At 38.5% G+C, this 23,840-nt stretch overlaps 2 protein-coding genes across 16 annotated transcripts in view; both read right to left on the bottom strand.

Annotated features, from left to right (window-relative positions):
• Positions 1-23,840, bottom strand: part of LOC131321927 (equilibrative nucleotide transporter 3-like) — a 56,426-nt gene that overhangs the window by 3,182 nt on the left and 29,404 nt on the right. The window contains exons 1-6 of one of the 15 annotated variants that reach the window (XM_058352964.1): positions 4,118-4,207; positions 2,547-2,609; positions 2,308-2,371; positions 1,224-1,379; positions 946-1,089; positions 733-838 (exon numbers count right to left, since the gene is read on the bottom strand). In XM_058352964.1, the coding sequence (XP_058208947.1) occupies positions 733-838; positions 946-1,089; positions 1,224-1,379; positions 2,308-2,371; positions 2,547-2,569 (493 nt within the window). In that variant the 5' untranslated portion in view covers positions 2,570-2,609; positions 4,118-4,207. Of the gene's footprint in view, positions 1-732; positions 839-945; positions 1,090-1,223; positions 1,380-2,262; positions 2,372-2,546; positions 2,610-2,793; positions 3,001-3,927; positions 3,995-4,064; positions 4,208-23,840 lie in introns of those variants that run through there. The other 14 variants (XM_058352957.1, XM_058352966.1, XM_058352958.1 and 11 more) reach the window with 14 other exon arrangements.
• On the bottom strand, positions 12,837-20,386 carry LOC131321929 (uncharacterized). The gene is made up of 8 exons (XM_058352972.1): positions 20,325-20,386; positions 19,970-20,174; positions 17,113-17,322; positions 16,934-17,026; positions 16,741-16,830; positions 16,268-16,659; positions 15,545-15,614; positions 12,837-13,163 (listed from the first exon to the last, which is right to left on the bottom strand). Coding segments are annotated over exons 2-7 (855 nt in total). The 5' UTR covers positions 20,039-20,174; positions 20,325-20,386; the 3' UTR covers positions 12,837-13,163; positions 15,545-15,613.

Genomic DNA, 23,840 nt, shown 5'->3' with positions numbered 1-23,840 from the left:
GATAATTAGATACTTCCTCCATGACTAATTGTTGGTCTGGTTTTCAATTTCAGGATGTTCCAAAATGTTAGTCCCTCTTGAAATGTCAAAATCCTAAAATTGGTAAGTTTCCAAGACTATCCTCGTCAGCATTTAGTATTGTATTCCGAGTGAGTCATACAATAAGGGGCAACTAAGGGAATTATATCATGAAATTTGATGGAAGTGCAATAATTGCATATCATTCTTAAAAAATTGGAATCCCCAACAGGGGCCAACATTAAGGAAGAGAGGGAGAGTATCATATTTTGACAACATTTCCAGTGACATAACTTCAAAGATTACACTTGGCCGCATCGAATTGCACTTGGACGTTACGAATTACTCTTGGACGAATTGAATTGCACTTGGCCACTACAAATTACTCTTGGTCGCATCGAATTGCACTTGGCCATATCGAATTGCACTTGGCCGCTACAAATTACTCTTGGCCGCATCAAATTACTTTTGGCCGCATCAAATTGCACTTCGTAGCGTGCAATTCGATGCGGCCAAGTGCAATTCGTAGCTGCCAAGTGCAATTCAATGTGGCCAAGAGCAATTCGATGCTGTCAAGAGCAATTTGATGCGGCCAAGGTAATTCGTAGTGGCCAAGTGCAATTTGATGCGGCCAAGAGTAATTCATCGCTGCCAAGTACAATTCGATGCGGCCAAGTGTAATTCGATGTGGCCAAAGAAAGGACTTGAATTTACTAGCTCCCTTGCGCAGGCCATCCCTGGAATTCTCAAATGCTGCCTTTGTAATCAACCTCAGGCCAGAGGTCAGAGCCCCGGATGCAGCCAAACCAGCAAGGAAAGGCTGAAGAATCAAAAAAGCAAGAAGATTTTCAAATTTTTGAAACTATGCCAAATAAGAATAGAGAAAAAAACTTGTTGACCACAAATAAGCCATCCATAGAAACCTACTTGAATAAACTCGGGTAGCATGTATGAGAGATCTCCAACCATTCCACCCTGAACATGAGCATCCGCAACTCCAAAAGCACCGCTAATAAAACATATTCCGATATAAGTTCCAATTCCCCCTTTCCCAGATGTAGCTAAATCCAACTAACATGTAATAATGGAAAGGTGGATCAATAGTTCAATACAGACTCACATGATTGATAAAGGAGTATCAGTTAGTAAAAACCATACGTTTAAGGAGCAAACTTGGTGTAACACCATGTAATTACGGTACTTACAACAAGAACCAAAAGAGAGCTTATGAAAAATAGGGTATATCCAAATAGGTTCCTTCGCCTAGTATTGATTTTTGCCTCTTTGTATGTCAGGATTGCAAGCACTCCAAGTGCAAACGGTTGATATACAAGAGAGAGGACCCTCGAGGGGTGGTATCGCTGTATAAGGAAAGAAAATTCTGTCAAATTGGTTGCAACAAGCACAACAACGGCAAGAATACAAAAAGAAGAAAAGTTACTCATCAATTATGCTCATAATGAACTAAATCTCAAGGCAAATTGGATAAGGCATATCCAATAAACAATCTCCTTGAATCGACAAAATTCAGGAGGAGAACAATATCTAGGCAGAAAGTTCGAATGTGAGGGAAAGAACATAGCATTAAGTTATTAACGTCATGCAATTTACAAAAGTATAACCGTTTGTGGCCAGTAAGCAATGAAAGTCATCAATTAATTCAAGATAACCATGGAGTATTCCTTTACAGTAAAATCACCAGTCAATTTAGTACAGTGCGGATTTGAATCGTTCAACGAAACATCTAGTATAGTGCTCAAATACTCATCACTGGCTTTTATCCAATCGTAGGATGGAAGAACAAGAAGGGCAGAGACCAGAGATGCCTTCTTGACAGTGGCATTTGAAAGCGATGATGGTTCAAGTAACAGGAAATACAGGATTTGCTAAGTTTTATATGGCAAAACACTAGGTTTTCACCATTTCAGTTTGCATAGATTTTCCAGATTGCAAGAAATTTGAGATAGGGAATTTCCAAGGTACTTCAACTTGCATCTGCACGCTAAAAAATTGGGCTAAACTCTGCTTTAAGAGCATGGATTCTATAGTTCTGTAATGAACAAAGCACTAATTTACAGCCTAGTTGGCTAATTCTTTGAAGGACTTTTGGATTGCGTGGAACTACAGCTAAAATTGTCCAATCATGAATTTAGTCGTGCCATCTTTAGACAAATACAACGCTGCAGAAACCAAAGAAAATGGCTGCTGAAACCCAAGAAAATAATGCAGAAATTGGAAATGAAATTACTGGGAATAAGGTAGCATAGTAATCTTCAATCTTAAGCATACTATTCCACGAGAAAAGGCACCCATTTCCGAGAAGCCAACAAACCAACATTGCAGCATACTTTCCCTGCAAATGGCAGCATACAATCCTCAGATTCCATTTAAGAAACTCGGTTTATCTCACTCCAATGTTTGACTTTCTATGGAAAATATGAAGGATAAAGTAAGTGAACAAGACAATGTCATTTCTTTCAGCATGATCCAAGCACAGCCTGAAAGAATAAAAAGAAGCAATCACATACCTTAAGCTTATTTGGATCCCCATTTTCACTTATGAGAGGCATGGTTGCTCCCTTTCACAACTCCTGCAAATCATGAAACATTAAAGCCATGAAAATAGTTTAAACAATTAAACATCAAAATCTCACTTCTACAGAGTAGCATTTTTTTATACCAGTGTCGGAGGTGAATTCAGGACAAGGAGTTAAGATTACTAAGCCGGCGGTAATTAAGGCGGATCAAGAAGAAAGTGACAAATGAAATTAGTACATTAGACACGTGGCAGCCCACAGGCCACAGCGAACCATCCAACAAAGCTCTAGTATCTGAAGGCATGAAAGCTCTACACAGAGAGTATCCAATGTGAAGAAAAGTGTGCTCGGCACTGAGACAATCTAAACAGAAGTATATTGAGTCCAACCAGTGGGGAAAAAATGAAAAGCTCTAGTCCAAGAAGAAGAAATCAGTATATAAGTAGTACACTAACAGACACCAACCGGTAGTACATGCGCCTCCGAAATGATCACATTGGGTTGCATCAGCCAATCGGGAATATTGCCATTATGACAGATAACCATCTGAGTACGTCCAAAGTGTACACGCAAAGATCATAAAAAAGATAGCAACAATCACCCATGACTAGAGTCTCAGTGAACTAGTAACCAGCCTTGGGATAGGTTCATGCCTTTGGCCTACTTAGAAGCAAAAGAAGTAACAAGGGATCAAACCTAAACAACTAAAAGACTAATATCCTCTCAGTACTCACTTTCTCCCTCACTTTCATACTACGACTTTGTTCGATTATTTTGCTCGGCTGAGTTAGACTCAACTGAAGGATAATCAATCAGTTGCTGACTTTACCATCAGAGGCACTCCAGCCGAACCCACCGGCCTGTTTGTATCTGACTGGTTATCTCTTTTACAGGCAAAAAAAAATTTCCAAGGAAAAGAAGCCAAGTTTGTGATTTGTATCACCCAAAACGCAATATCAATTCGTTAATTCACCACGGAGCACATATTTTGACCACCTGCAATTATCATTCTCCTAGGAAGAAAAGCATACACGCACATACACGTTCCTATATTACTAGCCCTGGGAAATTGCTCGCTCAGAAATCCCTTTCTAATTCTTGTTTAAGAACGAGGGTATATAGTACAATAACAGCCTAAAAAGTTGTTCTTGTAAATTTCTCGGTCCCGGCGTGGATAGGCCTTTGACTGACCGGACGGGAGGTGCACATAAACTGACCAACACCGAACACTTTGACCGTCTAAAGAAAAGCTAAAAAGTTCTTAATTCAAGAGGGAAGCAATAGCAGATGAATAACAAAAACATCATTAAAAGCCACAAACACAACAGAAGAAGACGATTCCCGTTTACGGCCTTCCAATCGAGAAATTTACATGGAAATGGAACAGTAGAACCAGCAGAAAGGTACAACACATATCTCAATTTTATTCATTGGCTAGAACCCATTATTGAAACAAACATGATCCAAATCATAACTGTAACATATTAATAGAATTAAATTGATTCATACACAGATGATCATACTTTCGAAAAGTAATGAAGGGTGGGTGGATAGGAATGTACTGTATGGAGAGGTTATTGGACTTTTGTGGGATTCCGGAATCTCAGCTTTTGAGCCACCGATGATGCATAAAGGCATTTACAAGAAGGATAATTTTGAACAGTCATGCTACTTGCACATACACTTTTACACATATCTTGCACATACATTTTTATAGGGCTCACCTCGGGTCCTACTAATATGATCCAAACCGCTCATTATTTTTAAAATAATTTTTTAAAAGTTCTTGTAAAAAATTAACTTGATAGAATATTGTTAAGGGTTTTTTCAGAAATCATAGGGTGAAACAGTCTAATTCGCACTGCGATTTCCGAAAAAGCCCTTACCAATATCCTATCGAGTTGATTTTTTACAGAAACTCTTAAAACATTATTTTAAAAATAATGAGCGGTTCGGATCATATTGGTAGGACCCGAGATGGGCTTCATAAAAGTATATGTGCAAGATATGTGTACAAATGTATGTGTCCAATACTACTTTATGTTTAGACAGAGAGAGGCTGGCTGGCTGGGGGAAATAAAAACGCGGGTTGACGTTAAGACGTAATTACGTATACGAAACAAGACTTTTCTTTTCCGTGTTCAAGGCAGCGGAAGTGAGACTGTGAGAGCGTGAAAACGTCTGAATTTTTTTCTTCAAATAAATAATGTTTTGTTTGGACGAGTTTTTTAAAAATTTGCGAGAAATTTTTTATGGGCATAAGAAAGTATGAGTAATGAATGAAGAGAGATAAAAAGAGAAATGAAAATAATGATTGGAGATAGAGGTAACGAGTGAAAAGTAATAATTAGAAGTAATGGTAATGAGTTTTTTTTGAGTTAGAATTTTTTTTTTTTCAAAAAGAGAAACGAACAAGGCTTTTAATTCTTGAGTGTGGGAATAATTGGAAAAGCAAGCACAAAGCAAGAATTGATAACGGAAGCGAATGTCATTTTGAAAGATTATGTAACTTATGTTCAAGAAAAGCTAATTAGGCCAGTAGTGGTTCTCCTTGGCGCGCGCGCTCTCTCTCTCTCTCTCTCTCTCTCTCTCTCTCTCACTCTCTCTCTCTCTCTCTCTCTTTTGGTTTTTTTTTTTTTTTTGGGGGGGGGGACTATTTTTGGTTTTATTCTTATTCAGAAAACTTTTGCATTTCTTGTTTTTTGCTTCAAACTATTGTGGTTTATTAATTCATGGGAAAATAAAAAAATGTGTATTTTACTCATTTTGTGCTTTTTGAGCTTGTAATGTTTAAAAGAATTGCTCCTTTTTTAGACAAATTTATAATTCACAAAAGTTTGAAACAAAATTAAAAAAGACAAAAAAAAATTAAATAGGAACAAAACAGGGAAGGAAGGAACGGGGTAACAATAGTACAGTACATCCCACGGGTTTACACTCAATTACGACATAATTGCACTATGCTCCCTCATCTACGAAATAAAAGTCAAATAATCTGACCTCCCCTACGGATAAATGAAACAAAGGTATGGCAAAAGTCAAAGGTGAAGTACTGAAATGTGGTTCCGTTTCAATACTCGATTACTGTTGTTGTGCTCTCAATTCCTACTCTCGCGAATTTAACTAGTTTGAGATATTTTTCAAAGACTCTTTTACGCTCTCGTTACCGCTAACGCTCGTGTCCGCAAATTATGTAACTTAGGGCTCGTTTGGATGAGGTATTAGATTTGAAGGTATTATGTAAGAAGGGAGGATTGAATAATATGAGGTATTATGTAAGAAGAGTAGATCCACATTGATGTGACGGGAGGATTAAATAATACTTGATTTGGATGATGTATAAAATGGGGGGATAATATTGTTTTTGTAGTTGAATGGAAGAGAGAGGGGGTATTATAAGGGGGGATTCCACATAGCCAGCTCCCATGCTAGCCATGTGTAAGCCCCTTGTTTACACCCGTTTATGGCACCCAGTCCTGGGCAAGCGTTGGAAGGTTATTTAATTATCTTTTAATTAAATTGGGCCAAAGAATAGAGATGAATTGGGTTAAAATTGATGGGCCAAACCCATGTTGACTGGGCCCAATTAATTTTAATTTGGTTCGGGCTCGAGTTTGGAGGTTTTGGGCCAATTTGTAAAAGAATTCGGCTGGCCCAAGTGTTGATATGGGCTAAATATGTTAATATGCCATTTAATTTAATTAAATGGCCCATTACCCAAGTGGCCCATGAAAAGTGGAAAGAAAGAAAGAAGTTGTTGCATAGTGACAAGCCATTTGACTTGGGTTCTTTGCCATCCACAAAAGAAGGAGAAGAAATAGGTCCATTATTCTCTGATGTCCATGGAAATAGGAAATGGAAATGGCCCACTAACTGTTCAACTGCCCATAATTTGGAATTAACTCATGGATAATTGTTATTTACCTCAAATAACTACCTATGATCTCACTAAATATGTTAATGGGTAGTTACTTGGGACATTTGGCAAGATCTGAAAGCTACTCGGGACACATGTCAGCTCGTGGCGAAGGCAGGATACTCGGCCCAGATCTGGACCGGTGCACTATTTGCCCATGATCTTTTGTAACCTCCAATAACTACCTATTACCTCATGATCTCATGAAGGGGAAGTTGCAAAAGACACATGGCGCCATGAGAAGAGGACAACAAGCCCTTTACATGCAGAAAATCGAAGACCCTTGGCCTATAAATACTAGAAGACAAGAAGAAAAAAGGGTTCACACACCAATCAAGTTCAACCCTTAAAACCAAAGCCTTCCCAGCGAAGCAACTATCTCTATTTTTTCACCCTCACTCAATTACTTCACCAAGTAATTCGGGTTTCTATCTCTCTTGTACCCCAACTTTATTATTACGAAACATAATAAAGTTATTCATATCTCTCTTCATCCCCTACTTTATTATTACAATATAGTAAAGTAATTCTACGCTGTTACTTTCTTTCGTACACGGTTAGGAAACTATTAAGTCCTCGCACGAAGAGGCAAAACCACGGACCTTCACTACAATCCAGCCCTTAGGTTGCAGCACTATTGCCCTCTCAGATTTAGAAGTCAGAACAGGGACGCTCAGCCCTTTACGTTAGACGCGACAAGTCTTGGCACGCCCGCTCAGTCCTTAAGCCACCTCACGCGCGAACACCCCCCTTAGGCGGTATTCGGGGGGGGGGGGGGGGGGGGGGGGGGGGGTAAAGATATCCACCCTAATTTTGGACTTCCAAACCATGCCATATGCACGGACCCACGTATTAGGAGGGGATATCATAATCCCCCTTTACATTGTTGTTTCCAAACAGGCCCTTAGGGCAGAAGTCAAAGAGACCTTACTCCACCCTTAATTCTTGCATGGAGGATCCTTTTATGCTCTGATGACCAATGGAGATATTGATAAATCGAAAAAACTGATGGCTGCTGAAGATACCAGATAAACAAAAAAAAAAAAAAAAAACACATATATCTCAGTGGGGGATCAAATTTTCTTTAAGTATACTCTTTCCCTAGTAAATGTATAGTTGAAAAGTACAATATTTTGTTGGAATCATATTTTGTGAATACTTCCATTTGGAATTCAAAATGTATGCCCATAATTTTACAATCAAAATTTCTTCACATATTTGGAACTCTTGTTACACTGGTCAATACAGATCAACCTACCAATTTATGGTTCAAAAATTACAATACTATGTTGGAATTAGATATATGTCCGTAATTTGAAGAAAAAAAATTATAAGTCAAAATTTCTTCATTTATTCTGAACATTTGTTAAACTGGGCTCACCTTGATCATTTTTTTGCTTCTCATATGATGCTATAACATCTCGTGCGTGCAGTGAAGATGAAATTGATCCTGGCAAAATATTGATTAATTACAAATTAAAATGAAGGAATCAAACAAAAAATATCATTCTTTATCTCAAAAGGTCATGCCAACCGCCTCTTTAAGCGAAACGATAGTGCTGTTTGTGATGTTCAGAAAATGGTGGACCTTCTCATAAATATTTAATTTATCAAAACTTTTTGTAAAATCTTGAATGATTGAATTTCGTCTTGAAAAATCATAGAACCAAAATTTCTTTAATAGTTCGGCTCTTTCGACTTTTTTCCCTGGCTCATTGAATAGGAAGTACTATTTAAATAGCATGGAAGACTTCAATATTTCTTGATAACTTGGATGCTAGCCAGTTTATGCGCACATCGACTAATTCCAAAGACTAATCCAACCGCCCATCTGTGGTTCCAATTAAAGCCAGAAAAAACATGGACAATTTCACTAATGAATTCTACTACAATTTACATTGTCCCTTAGTACACTTGAAATGACAGAATTAAACACACCATTACTATATCATTCAGTATTGCAAGTCCAAGAAAAAACGGAAGCATCAATCAACAGATAAGTTTTCGGGTGCCGGGCGGGTACCACACACGTGGTATCTGTCGGCGATTCCAACCGTTCAAACGTGTTTGGATGGTCCGGGTTTTACACAGAGAAAAAGAGGAGAGAGAGTGGTAGGATGAGAAGAGAAAGAGAGAGAGGATAAATCTCAGCCATCTAAAACACATTTTGATGATTGGGATCGCTGACTTGTACCGCCATGTGGTACCCACTCCACACCCAAAAATTTATTTCATGATAGTGGTGTTGGTCATGAGGGCTTGCAATGGGCTTTTCCCCCTTACAGCACTGCTCTGTTGGGCCCTCATGTAGTCTTTGTACATGATGGGCCTGTATTTCACCCAACTCTTCTCATCAACTAATGGGCTCGCTGGTGCAACTGTGGCAGTCATTTCCGGGCCGTGGCCCACTGCGATCGAAATCCTGGTTCTTTCTGCATTTACCACTGCTCTGTGCTCCACACTCTTGTACTTCCCATTGCTCAATATCTGAGGTACAAATTCAAAACATGTAATTTGGAAATTACGAAAACAGGGCATTGCACAGGGTTCTAATTGAAAAAGTTGGGGTGCTGTGATACTTACCAATACCAATGATAATGATAGTGGGTGTACTGGCCGATATCGGATAGTATTAGCTCATACTTAAGATATGAGTATTGGAGATTTAGAATCTCATAGACGTAATAGGTGATATTTGACCCCAGTTTAACATAAGTGTTTGTCGTCACATCGCTACTTTTCCTGGCTAATTGGGTATAACTCATTTCTAAGGAATCAAAAATCTTGCGGGGCATTTCCTGCAGTGCACCCTGTAGGATATAATCACAACCGTCCACGAGTGTTTTCAACGGTTCAGATTTAAAATAAACTCTTTCGAGTTTATCTTTTCCCTGAAAGATTTTATTTTAAATCTGGACCGTTGAAAACACTCGTGGACGGCTTGGATTTGCCTTGCAACGTGCACTACAGAAAGTGCCCAACAGGATCTCCGGATCTCATTTCTAAAGTTAGTGCAGACTGTGCGGTTTTGCCAGCCACTTTCAATATTATTCTAGTTTATATGTCTATCTAGTTTTACACCAAAGTGGAAAAATTTTCATGGGAACATTGACAAAGGGCCATAGTCTACATTGTGCACATTAATTCCCTCACCATGAGGACGGTCCATGACAGCTAGGGTTAGCTACCCACCCAAAGTTGTACAAATCCTTTCACTGCATTAAAGATGATGTTTACTATACATACCTACTATTGAAAATAGCACGTGGTGCTTACCCTACTGCTCTGTTTCACCGCTCCTCTGCCTCACCGCAGCGCTCAATTCCACCGTCTGTCTTGGAAATCAATGGTCAGAATTTTAAAAGACTCTTCCAGGGAAGAGACTAACTCTTCTGTAGAAGAGTCTTTTAAAATCCAGACCATCGAAAATACTTTTGAATGGTGAAAATGAGACCGGTGGGGGAAGTGGTTCAAGAGAGTGGTGGGAATAGACTTTCTGATTAAAATCATTGAGAATTACCTCAATGTAATCTCCAATGTTGACAACCAGAGTACCAGGCATGTGGTGGACAGCAACCCATTCCCCTTGGTGCTTGACTTGCAAGCCATCGACCTCATTCTGCATCAGGATGGTGATCCCCCCGTGGTCCGAGTGAGCTGCGAGCCCGAGCGTTCTGTGCGGCTCCGGACACGGAGGGTAGTAATTGGAGGCCACGATTTGACACCCTTCGCCGAGCGATTTCTCGACGTAGTCCCGTTCGAGTCCCAGGGCTTCCGAGATTGCCCCGGAGATCCTTATTGCCAATCCCCAAACCTCCTCCAAGTATTCCTTGGCCACAACCCTTTCACAAATTAGCAACGATTTAGAAACGACAGTCACGTGAATTAGCTTTAGCGTTTTTTGGGCCAAAAAATAACTTTCTTGACCATCCCAAACGAAAGTTTTTAATTTTTTGATCGGAAAAAATTAGACAATGATTGGAGAGACTAATTCAACAAGATTTTTTAAATTTGTTTTAGGGGATGTTAAGGTGATAATATGTGACAGTAGCCAAAAGAACAACTTAAGCATGATTTTGGATTTATCAGCTAGGAGTATTTAGAAGTTCTAACCTATTTCTTCACGTCATAAGATGCAGGGGAATTTGAGATACAACAACAAAATGGCTGTTGGATCTTTTATACTTAGCGTGCTAGCTAGCATATTCGGCGTAGCTTTAAGCGGCTTATCAAATACTCTCTCCGTCTAAGTATTCCTTTCCACTATTTGGGAGATCTCAAAATATTGTCTATATCTTTTTATCTATAGTATTTTTCATATCCAATATAGATATTGTTTGATAGATTTCAATTAGTTCTTATATACATTATTTTAAAAATCTTAAAAAAATATTATAGGTTGAAAAGTTTTTAAAAAAAATTATAAATGGCATAACTACCAATAAATGACGCTTATTTTGAAACAAATGGAATATTAATTTTTAGAGTAAGTTTTAAAAAATGCTTACCCTAAACAAGGATGCTTTATTGCTTTTGACATCATTTTGTAGGTTCTCATTTTTAGTTGGTTGGTAAGTTGCAACAAGAAGACCCATATGATATAGTTACAAAAAAATAGTTCTGTTCCTTATAAGCTCTGTTTTTACTAGACGTTTCAAATCTATTCGGTTTTACATTTTATTCGACAAAACCTACCACAAATTTGATGCAAAAGAAGATGCAATAAATTCGAAGTGAATATGAAAAAGGACTAATTAATTAGCCGAATTGGCGGATTTATTTAGACGTCAATTAGAGAGAGCAAGAATCATGTTACCTGTAAGTAGAGGGATTGCGCGGCCAAAGGTGGAAGCTATTATCAATAGGATGGCCAAAATGTCTCAAATAATCTCTCTAATGAAGAGCATGTCGTTGCGATGTGTTCAAGCTTGCTCCGTACCGTACCGGATTCATCACATCCTCTGAAGCATAATTCATCTTCTCTTCCGCTGCTAGGTTGAAGAACCCATCCACAACCTTCAGCATTTCTTCCATTGACGATACCTTGACTCCGTGGTTTATAATCTGTTAATTGAAATTAAGAAGGATCCAATAATCTGATTAGTGATATAGATTCGGCCCATTTGTTTTGGGCTGGCTTAGAAAAAGCCCGAGGCGAAACGAAGTTTAGCCCTACCCACTACCCAGCCCCTCGATTGGACTGGGCCGGTCTAGGTTTTGAATATTAGGCCCATATCTATCTACACTTTACTCAAGTAAAAGTATTGTATGGGAATGAGTTTGGATCATGAATGTTCAAATTTCAGAACTAAAAGGAATGAATGTTGAACTTAGGCATTGAGGGGAACGAGGTTATCCGAGCTATAGAGTGTTGGGCTGGGCTCGTTTACTACGTGAGCCTAAAACTCGAGTTTGAGCTCCGCTCGACTATTAAACAAGTCGAGCAGAGCTTCAAGTTGCTCAAGAGCAGATCGGTTTGTTTGGAAGCCTAATAACAAAGAATGAGATAAAATGGGTACTAGTGAAAATATTTATAACCACCAACAAACATGGTTCAACATTTATTCTGTTCCCTTGACATAAATAGTATTAGGATTACCGAATTAGCACAAGTTAATTTTGTACCCTGAAGAAACCCCAGTGAGCACAAGCAGAGCCAATGGCTTCAACAGTCATCCTCCGGCGCCCAATCGATCCATCCAGACTGCTCAAATCTATCACCGGAATAGCAACACGGCTTGACGATATCAGCTTCTCCGGTTGTAGTGGCAAAACGTATTCTTCGGGCAGCACGCGCATACAAGCTCACTACAAGAAATTGTGTTGTTTGCGACCAACAAGAAGGTTGCAAAAAGTCATCATTTTGGTCGCAAATTGATACAACGACCAAAAAGTGTGGTCACCAAGCTAGTCGCAACAAGCTAGTCGTATTTGGTATTTCTTGACCAAACTTTGATGTGTTCGCAATATGTTCACCTTAGGCGACCACATGGATCCAGTCACAATAAGGTTATAATTTTGTGACCATGCGCTGGTCACAAAAAGAAGTAAAATCTGGTCGTCAAATACAAGCTCTGGTCGCAAAAGAGTCAATTAGACTTCAAAAAAACATGTTTTGGAGACTCAAAAGCGGGTCACAGAATATATTTTCTTTTGTCGCAGAAAAGATCCATGGATTTCCTATCTACCTGTTTTGACAACTAGAGAGTTTGGTCGCAAAAACACTTTTTTTTTTTTAAACGATGGATTGCGTTGGTCACAAAATTAATTTTGCTACACTTTTTTTTTTATGATGGATTGTGCTGGTCATAAAATTAATTCTGCTCTAAATATCTTTTGTAACTACAACTAGCTTGTATTTCAAAAATACCAAGAACCAACTACGTAGTCACAAGATACACCATTAACAATAAAATCCTTGACAACATTAATAACCACATAATATATATGTTTCTCAAATGCAACAAACAGTCATTAACCATGCCCAAAAACAACAAATTCCACAACATACTTGTTTTTCAATGTGTTTAGTGACACCACATCCAAAACTATAAATACTAGGTAAAGTCTATGACAAAGTAGCAAAAAGTGAACTTCATACTCCAAGCTGTAACCAAGTCCAAGTTAGTTCTGAACAACTGCAAAAAGTGACTCCATGCTCCATTTTACCAAAAATTGATTTCATTGTTCATCTGCAAAGTTCAAAACGTGGTTAGAGTACAAAATGGTTAAAGTTAATTGGAATTGCAAGGTAATAAAAGTCGCAAGCCACTTTTGAAGGCCCAAATGCAGTAATAGTCCAATGTCATAATATTATCCACGAAATGCCATAAGTTCAATGTCATCATAGGTAGGATTCATATTCTAGGGAATCCAAGAGCATGCAACACGTCAAAAATTGCATAAATATCAATCCTATAAGCGTGGAAATGATCAGATGCATGCAACATAGAGTATTCCCAATTATCCATATGAGTATTAGTACCAGAAACGGGTACACTACAAATATAATCACCCTTGAAGTAGTTTTGGACTAATTTCCTATTATTTAGGAATACCAAAATGCAGAGCAAAAACACAAAGTATTAAACATGCTTTGTTCTTAACATGTTTCAATAGTATCCCTAGTGTCTGAGTAGGAAAACATAATAGAAAAATTATATGTATATTTAGTCATGTTAGACACGTTTCAGAGAGTGTCGTGACATGGACACGTGATGGTCGACGTGCCCGTGCTTCTTAGACAGGTTAGGGAAGACGATGACGTGGACAGAGGAGGTAATGACATGGATGCCAGCAAGGACCAACCAAAAGAGGACATAGCAGATATTGAATATGATGTGGAGCATGAGGTGGAACATGGGGTGGGAATTAATGATGATCACATTCAAAGGCCCAAGGCAAGCCACCTGTGGAAAGCTCTTCCCAATACAGAAACAAGCATGGCAGCAGCAACAATTATTACATCAGTTGAGAATATCCAAAATTCTCTTCTTCCAAAGTCGGCTGATGTATTAGCCCCAAATGCAGTTGTAATCAATATTGTTTCAAATTCAATTACATCTTCCCACAACTTGGACTCTTTTGTTCAAGACTCCAACAGCCCATCAACAAATGAATTTTCTAAAAGTGAAATTTCTAGTGCTAAAACCGACGATGAAAAAGCCCATTTTAGTAACCAACTGGATCAACAAGTTACTGGATACAATTTCCCAACAGTGATTGGATCTGATTGCAACTTTCGTCCATCTCAACTGAAAGGTATTGAGCTCCTACTAGATCTCAACCCAAGTCAAAGTGCAATCAGGAAAACTATAAAAAGCCAAAACTATGAAGAATGCATGAGCTCAAGTGAATGTGTGCATGAAGACTTGTTCATTTCTAATGAGGCTTGGATATGACTTCTAAAAGCCTTCGATGTACCCTTTGTCAAGTTTTAATAAATTTTTTCGCCGATCAAAAAAAAAAGTGGGGACACTTGTCTCATCTCTTGCTAACTCAACCTTTACAAAATTAGAATCAGGACATTATGTAGGGCTGGGAGAATGGCACCAGCTGTTTGCAGTCCAGCATTTGAACTGTTTTCGTGCTGCTTTGCTACTGTTGTAATGTGTTCGCTGCTATTGGAAGCTGGCAGCCTGTGGCAGCTGCTTTTCATGTCAAATGATGTATCTTGCTACTATCCTATGCTGTGTGAAGATGTATCATGGTGTATCAAGCTATTTTTTCGTGTCAAGGTGTATCAAGATGTTTTCCTATGGTGCTCTTCACGGCTGCTGTTGTGTGCAGTCCGTGAGGCTTGTTTGAACTTGCCCAGGTTGCTACAGCTGCTGCAGCTTGAGGCTTGTCTGCTGTCTTGCTATTTCGCTGGCCTGCTGAATTATAGCAAGCCATGCTAGCTGCCGTTACCGTGAGGTTGGTAGTTTTGTCCAAGGAATGGTCCAAGGTTTCATGGTTGCACTCTATGTAATACCGACACTTCAAAAGGGCGCCGTGTCCACGTATTGGACACGGGGACATGGGGATACGGCGGGGACACGCCAAATATGTATTGGACACGACACGTGGCATGTCCAATAATTTTTATTATTTTTTGATGGGAGACACGTGGGGAAACAGTCTCACCCTTGGAGGTAAATGACGTGCATACTCAAATTTTAAATTTGAATGTGGGCCAACAAATTAGAATTGGGCTACCAAGTGACCAGCTCCCCCCTCATTTGTCTCTCTCTCTCTCTTAAAGTTCCAAGAAACTTGTCACAAAGTTCTGGTCATGAGTCTAGCTTAAGCATTGCACCATACAATAGATCATTATGCACGCAATTAGTTGCTAGAAGCTACGTTGCCTATTAGGCTACACCCTAAAGGGTAAGAGAAAAATGCCCCCACTGGGAAACAATGGAACGCCAACTATTCAGCAAGTTAAAAGGACTCATACTCTCTTACAGACAACAGTGTTATACTATTCACTGAACAACAACCAAACCAAACTTTCAGAACCAAAAAACTAATTCAAAACAACTAAAACTAGTTGAAAACGGTGAAGGTGAAATTCACCAGAATTAAGAAATACCTGCAGTACCAATATTCCAACTCAAAAGTCCATCAAAAAGGCTGTTGAACACTCCCGGAATCCGCAAAATCTGCCAAGATAACGAGGATCTTTAGTCGGTACATTTTACATCCAAAATTCAATGGCAGAGGGAGGGAATTTGCATTTTGCAGTTTCCAAATCAAAGCAAAACAGTTGGATGGATCTAATCAACACATTTCACGGATAAAGAGCAAGATTACACCTCGATCTGAATATGCACAAATCTAATCAGCACATTTCACGGATAAAGAGCAAGATTACACCTCGATTTGAATATGCACAAAATACTTAAGGTCTGGGCTAAAAGAGATGGTCAGCCAGTCTAACCGTTAACTAAATCTAAAAAACACCCACAGAAACGTGACAAAAACTAAAGAAACTCAAAGTTACATTAATTCAATCCACAACACCATGAAATTGAAAGAAAAATGGAGCCGAGAAGGCAAAGATCTATTAGTTGAAGAAGACTGACTCTGCCTAACAATGGCTGTTGGCATCGGATGTATCACACCTTCTGTTGGACAATTCAGAGCAAAACCTCCCTTTCTGGGTCAAGTTAAGAATTAGGGCATCACGAGACTTAAATAAACAATGACCCAACAAAAACGGAATATTTGGTAAATCTTATAGGAGGAAATAAATATGTTTCCTTAAAAGTCCTCCAATGTGGAAAAGTAATGCAATGTGAAGAAGACATATTACCAAGTTGATGTAGGAGAACTCCCCATGTCCATTCTTGAGGCAAGTTTTTCATATAATGACTCTAGGCGATTTGTTTTCACAGTCAAAGAGTCGATGGTAGACCGTTGAGAGATGACCTCCTCAGTTAATTCTTCTGCCCTTCTTTCAGCTACCTCTGCCCTTTGTTCAGCCACCTCTGCCCTTCGTTCTGCCTCGTCTGCCCTATTTGTACATTCTTGTAGTTGTCCACGCATGGCATGTGCTACCTTGATTGATGTGTCGGGTCTCACTCCGTAGCCAAGACCACGTACATATCCTATTGCATGACTAAGGACTTTGTCACATATCTGATCCTCTGTCATAGGTGTCTCCCCTTCTGGCACAGGCTGGTTCTTTAGTTTTATCATTTCATTCTAAAAAAGACATAACTATAGTTAACTTGCATTTTAGCATAAAATATTGTAATTAGCTCACTAGAAGAAAAACAGACGTACATAATTCTTTTCAGCACCATCAGAAGTCCAAAACCCATTCTTGTAATGAGTCGCTTTATAAAACTCAATCCTACCCATCTCACTTTCTTTCTGCGCGGCATATGCAAGTACAATAAATATGGGTATAATATCTTTCTAACAAAAGCAAATTATTTTAGATATCTTGTCTGCAGTTTGTATAAAAATATCCTACCAATTCTTCTCGACGTCGTACAAAAGACTTTGATCCGCAACAGTGAAGAACTTTCATGTTAGATCGTTTGGTTGTATTTGCTTTACTCTTCTCCTGCATTGAACATTCAAAAATGAGAACACATATTCACCTCGGTAGGTTTCTTTCTAATTAATGTAAGCTCATAGGTAATATCTTACAATATATTCTTTTGTGTTCATATAATCACATATATGATTCCAATAGTTGGGATCTATTTCAGCATCTGGGTGCTCACGAGCCTCTTCTATTGTGGGAAATGACTTGACGCAACAATAGAGTTGATGACGGTAGTCAGAGTAACGTCCATGTAGCATGTAATCAGTAACGGCTTTGACATGTGGGTGGCTGAAGTCTACATCAAACTCCTCCTATTTACAACATAAATTAGTAATCAAATTACAATACAAGCAGCTATATATTCAAGGTTAGACATGCTTGAGGGTTCTGAAGAAATTACAAGGATTGCTACAAAAATTCATAAGATACATAAAAGGTGACAAACACAAAATTTTTAAGAGGTAATTGCAATAAGAAAAAAAATGCATAACATAGTTGAATGCAACATTTCTCTTTTCTCTTCTCTTCTCTCTCTTTTTTTTGGTAAACAAAAGTATCATATTTTTGTATGAATGATTACTTACAGCAAGACGAACAAACATTGGCTCCTTGTCCTGATCTGTCATGTTTTTCCAATATGGGATACTTAAATTCGCAAACATTCGACATACAACACCTACTTCACTTGTATAAACTTGAGCATTTTGTCCCATTGGTTTCCATTTGTCATCCGGAAAGTACACACCACCTATTTTCCCTTCAGTCCGCAACCTCTTTTGGACTCCAAGTCCTCGTGTTATTCCTCTAGTTCTCTTTGTATTGGATTGAGGACGTCCACTCTTACGAGGTTTTCTTGGTGCCGTGCTATTTAATCCTGTGATAGCAAGCATATCAACATGTGATAGACATTTTTTTTCAAAAGCAGAAAATCTTATTTTATTAACCTTTGAAACATAAGTTCAAGGCTACAATATACCAAATAGAAGAAACCAATTGTTTCCATTCCATCTAAGAAGAGGGAACGGAAACAACGGAGCAGAGATATGAAATTAAGACTAGAACAAAGCTTGCCCTATGCTTAAAGTAGCTTCAAAATGAAAATAGCACTATGCTATGACAGAATTCTGTAATCTGGAATTTGGAGCAGAAAAGGAGCATAATAGGTTGCAGTTCGGCAGCTTTGAAGCCACTGAAAGGCGAGCACAGCTATGAACCACCAGCTTGGACCAGCTGAATAATATCAGTCGGCCATGAAGTCTAGCAACCAAAGTTGGCAGCTCAACTACCGAATTGCATTTTCTGGACAAAAAACTAGCAGACAGCAAAGCAGGACTGCACACAAAGCAACAGCATAACAAAATCCATAGGAAACAGCAGCAGCAGTTAACTGCTGCCATTACAGCAATCAGCAGACAACAACAAAAGCCATTACAGGCAGTCACAATTCAGAACTGGACAGCAACAAAACTGGACAACTAGCTACAGTCATAACAAAAGAGATACCATAGACAACTAGGGACATGCCCCCTAGAAAAGCGTAAACACTACAAAGGAGAATCCCTCAAGGATAGGTTAACAAAAGAATTAATTGAGGTTGACTGCTACTCATCATACCATAGGCAAAAAATAGCAGACAGTGATTCCAATGATGAACCAATGCAACACAAATGGTGCACAGCATATCCAAAGACAAAAACAAATGGTGCTCAGCATATCTAGGACACAACATATCCATGACACAACAGAAAAAGGGAATTACAACAAAAGACTTCTCACTATTTACTCCTCTCACTCTACCCTCCCTCGGAGCCTAATTCACCAACCTTCTATATGCACTAGGGTGAGCCTCATCTCCCTCACAAGATGCCTCCCTCTAAATATTACCTCATCTCACAAGAAGATTGGGCTCAAACACTCAGCCTATGTAGCACCGACATCCAAAAGGGCGCCGTGTCACGTATTGGACACGAGAACACGGCGGGGACATGCCCAAATACATATTGGACACGCCACGTGGTGTGTCCAATAATTTTTATTATTTTTTGATGGGACATGTGGGGGACACGCTGAGGACACGGTTGAGGGTCAAAATGTAATATATATATATTTAATTTTGAGGGGTTAATATGAAATTATTCAAAAATATTTGGATTAAATTGTAATTATGTCTTTATTTGGACCATGGTAATCTTATACATTCATATAGGACATGTCTTCATCAACAGTGGAAGGAAAGAAAAAATATATGTATATATGAATTTATATATATATTTATTTATTTATACACATGGCGTGTCCCCCGCCGTGTCCGTATTTCTATTTTTTTTGAATTGTCGTGTCCCGTGTCCGTATCCGTGTCCGTGTCCGTATCTATGTCCGTGCTACATAGCACTCAGCTCACAGGTTCACACAAAAGCAACTCTTGTACATAGCTAATTCGTAGTCTAATCTACTTTCTAAGTTTCCATTCCTATAATCAGAACATCATCACATCACATTCCACATCTATGTTATTTGGCAAAGAAAAAGACTAACAAACAACTAAAGACCCCAAGAAACAAACAACTACGTTGGCAAGATACCAACCAAACGAAGAAACAGGCTAACTAAAAATAAAGAGGAACCATTATCCAAGATCAAAACCAAGAAAATGCAGCAGCAAAGCATAAGAAGAACTGGTCCCCTTGATTGTCCATGAAAACTAAGCAGAACTGGTCCCCTTAACTGTCCATGAAAACTAAGCAAAACTGGTCCCTTAACTGTCCATCAAAACCATTACCAAAACAGCTTCTCAATATTCACAATTTCCTATAGCTGTACTAGGAAATTTGGATATTACTTTTTTGTTACGACTCTAGGTATATTCGTTTGTGAAATTTACATATACATTATATCCGTCCAGATGATAGGCTATCAACACAACAACCAAAAATTAAAAGAACTATATAAATTTCATACCCTCATTGTTGGTGGCAATACATGGAAGCTGAGTAGGTTGGGCAGCCACCACGGACATGCCCTCAACATGATCAGTTGAAGGTTGTGTTGGTGGAGTTGAGGTTGCTCCCTCGATGATATGCCTCTCTTCTTGAGTTCCTTGCGAGTCTCTCAAAAAACGATTACCAGAACCGCCTTTCTTCTTTTGTCTAGTTGTACATTTGACCTGAATTAAAAAAAATGGATTATTAGTATGTTACTAGAGTCATTTTTCAGAAACTATATAGTAAAAAACTGTGAAGAAGAGTGGACACAGTGCAATAGATGGCCTTTTAATATGCCAACGAGTATCCTAGATATTATGCTTTTGAATTACCTTGTCAGCTTGAGATCCAGAAGAATCGTCACTAGAATAACAAAAACTCTCCTCACAGACAGATCTGTGGTTCCACGCCGAATTTCAGAACTTCATCGGAAGAGAAATGACAGTTGAGTCAAATGTGAAATTGATGATAAGAAAGAAGGAGAATGGAAGAGATTCTTCCATCAATCTTCAACGATTGATTTATCGCTGTGAGCGACACATCAAAGATCCTAAGTTAAGCTTAGAATATGAAATTCTACTCCTACTCCTAGTTATAACCCGAATGGGTTAGTAATGCCAAAAATTAAGACAAATAAAGATAGATTTTGATTTGTTGGAGAGGAATTACAATGAAGTCTTAAAAGACTATTTATAGAAAACAACAAACGTAGGAAATAACTTCCTCCTAACTTCTCCACTAGTCTTCATTCAATCTTTTGCTTCCACTTGTCAAAATAACTTCCCACTTCCCTTCAAATGTGTAGGAGCATAACAAGTGTCCTTTTAACTTCCACATGTGTAGGAGCAAGCCAAGTATCTTGCATGCAAATAATAATAAAAGGAATACTAATATTAGTTCTAATATTAATATGAATACTTAATAATAATAAAATAGGAAGCATTCTCATAATTGCCACCTTTCGGTCGATCATCGACAGGCGGTGAAATATGGTGTAAACAATGCCCCCCTTATTCATTTGGGTGAAGGGCTAACGTAACCCAAGTGAATAATTTAACTAGTTTTAAATCATCCCTCTGTCGATATCGACGGGTGATAACTCTTTACGGTGTAAACATTTATGTCTCCTAACTCTTAACTCTCGAAGAGTTTTAGATAAATTTTACACAACCTTTTCACTTTTCGACTGGTACAATAAAGCCTTCAAGGCTTAATAACCACTGTTGAGAATAACATGGCTCTGTCGATTAGTTCCCTTGACGGAAACTTTGGTCAAATCGTCCGCCCTCCACTGTACAAAAGCATGGAGCAGTGTCTAGACATTTTTTATCTATCAAGGGATTACATAGTGTTTTTGGGAGCCAAAAACAGTTTACCCATAAACTCCACTGCCTTCTCGTAAATCATCGTATAATGAGGCCATTCTGACAGTCGATTTGGCCATATTAATTTCCTTCTAGAAACTGCAAGCAGTTACCCCACTTCTTGGGTCATTTTGGACATACGTGGCCTCAATTGATGGGAAATATAAATTGAGGCGGATCAATTGTAACTCAACCTTCTCATCGATTGAAGCAGATCGATTGTAACTCAATCTTCTCTTCTGTGATTATTTTGAACATACGTGGCCTTACCAATAAGCCATTCCTAAAGAAACAATTTCTTTCCCAACTCTGAATTAGGCACTCATGAATTTCCAATCGATGGTCCAAAACATATTTGATTCCTTCATAAAGGAAACAAGAAACAACAAAACATGGCCTATCGAATAAAGGCCTATCAATCAAAACTCTAAGAATGGCCTATCGATAAAAGGATTTATGCCATGAGTTTTAATCAAGCACAAGCATTTGTTTACTTAATTTCTCCCCCAACATTTGATAAAGAAATGGCCAAACCCATGCGCGCAGCAATACAACAAACATTCCCTTGATCAAATTATGGGAGTTGAGATTCTTTCGATAAAGAAAACGTCAAGACACGCACGTAGCAAACGACAAACATTCCCTCTATCGAATTCATCCGAGATTTCGGAAAACAAAGTCGAAACAAGAATAAGGGCCAAAAGCAATAATTTCTTTTGGATTTGGAGGCCAATGGAGCTTAACCTCCAATAGTAATGGCATGAACATCCTTTACGTCGAAGATCGACAGGTTGCATCCAAAATGATAGACTGGGAACAAATTTGTTCCCTGTTTGATATCAAGAACAAGCCAACAAATGGCTGTCTTTAAATGAATACAATATCAGGCCTTATAAGGCTTTCATTGGAATCCTTGTACTGGGTAAAGTACAAACAATCCCAGAAACTGATTTTTCCATTCCTAAAGAAGGACTTTTATTGGACAAACGAAATGTGGAAGCCTTGCAATTAAGGCCTTTTAACCCCAAAATCCTCCAATAGTTGTCCATCGAAGGGCTGGCTTTCCTTAAACAAATAAATTGTTTAGGCCTTTCATGCCATGCTTTTATATTTACGTAATTTGGCTTCACATAGATGAGTTTTGCCCCCCAATTAAGTTCATTTGGCAAAACCAAATAAAATTGGGCAACCATCAACCATCACAAATTTTCAGAGGGTTCTTTTGGCCCATAAACATGATTAAAGTTTGTAATCAAAGGTCAAAAATTCAAGAACCGTGCTTTGAAAGTGTGTCTCATTCATTTTCGACTCAAGTCTTTTCAAATCGACGAGAGCAAAACCTGCCATTCATGGCAAAAATCAATGACGTACACTGTCAATCGCGCCTCAAAGTATGGATTAGCCAAAGATATAGGCAAATCAAAGTCCATACAAAGCCATATTATACACGACAATGCAGACTATTTTTGGCCAAGTTAGCCATTTATATTAGCCCAAAACTGTAGACAAGGAATGAGCACTATCTATGTAGTTTTAAACAAAGATCGACTGAGGATGATAATTGTACCCAAGTGCACTGGGCATATTTCAACCAAAGCCAGTATAAGAGGCTTTGAAAAAAATTCATCTCTCATAACATATGAATACAGTCGATCAACAATTCACAGCGCCATATAATTGGCTTGAACTCATACTCCATGGGTAAGGTTTTCACCATTCTTAACCAATATAGATGGATCGGAGGAATCATTTTCTATTTCGACCATTCATGGTCCAAATTGAAAAACTCTAGTCGATTGATTAGTTTTATGATACGACTTGCATTGAGTTTCAAACATTCGAGCCACTTAAGTTTTATGATTGGCTCTTCTAAAGATAAGTTTGCCCCCCATGCAAACTCCATATCAAAAAGAAGGCTATTTCTCATTTCATAATTTCGCCAAATATGTTCTCATTTCTTGTAAAACAGGCCAAATATGTACAAAATATTCCAAAATCGAGAGAAAGTGATTATAATAGCCTTGTATAGATGTTTGATATACATGGCCAAATGGAGGTTTGTAATTCAAAAAATGGACCAAATCCATTTGCATCTGTAAAGCATTCAAACCTTATAACCAAGGCCTTCTGTGATACTAACACGTTTCGTTCGTGGCCAAATGGTCACAGATTACTCCATTCATGGTCAATCTTTGTGATCAGGCTCTGTTATCATAAATGAAACCTTGAAAGGCACCAGAATGGATCTCTATACTAGATCCAACAATTGGCCAACGAATGGCCAAGTTTGAACAAATAAAATGTTGAAGCCTTTCTCGGCTTTCATTTCTCATTATACTGGCTTCTCATTCTGTCGAATTTTGTTTTTCTTTTTCTAGAATGATTCCAAAGTCGGCCATTAAATGGCCATTATTCCGTTTCTGCAAAATGTTGAAGCCTTACATGAAGGCTTTCATTTTCACAGTCGATCTTTGCCATTACTTC

This window comes from Rhododendron vialii, chromosome 4a, assembly GCF_030253575.1.
Source record: "Rhododendron vialii isolate Sample 1 chromosome 4a, ASM3025357v1".
In the NCBI taxonomy this organism is placed as follows: domain Eukaryota; kingdom Viridiplantae; phylum Streptophyta; class Magnoliopsida; order Ericales; family Ericaceae; genus Rhododendron; species Rhododendron vialii.
Note: the sequence above shows the minus strand (reverse complement) of the source record. Positions and strands in the feature narration are given on the sequence as shown.

What these genes read in the sequence shown, in the direction of transcription:
- LOC131321929 (XM_058352972.1), bottom strand. Translation starts at nt 20,038, where the DNA reads ATGTTGAGGGCATGTCCGTGGTGGCTGCCCAACCTACTCAGCTTCCAT. An exon ending in TGAACACAAAAGAATATATT is followed by an intron (nt 17,027 to 17,112) that starts GTAAGATATTAC and finishes TGTTCAATGCAG; the next exon opens with GAGAAGAGTAAAGCAAATAC. An exon ending in TACGACGTCGAGAAGAATTG is followed by an intron (nt 16,831 to 16,933) that starts GTAGGATATTTT and finishes TATGCCGCGCAG; the next exon opens with AAAGAAAGTGAGATGGGTAG.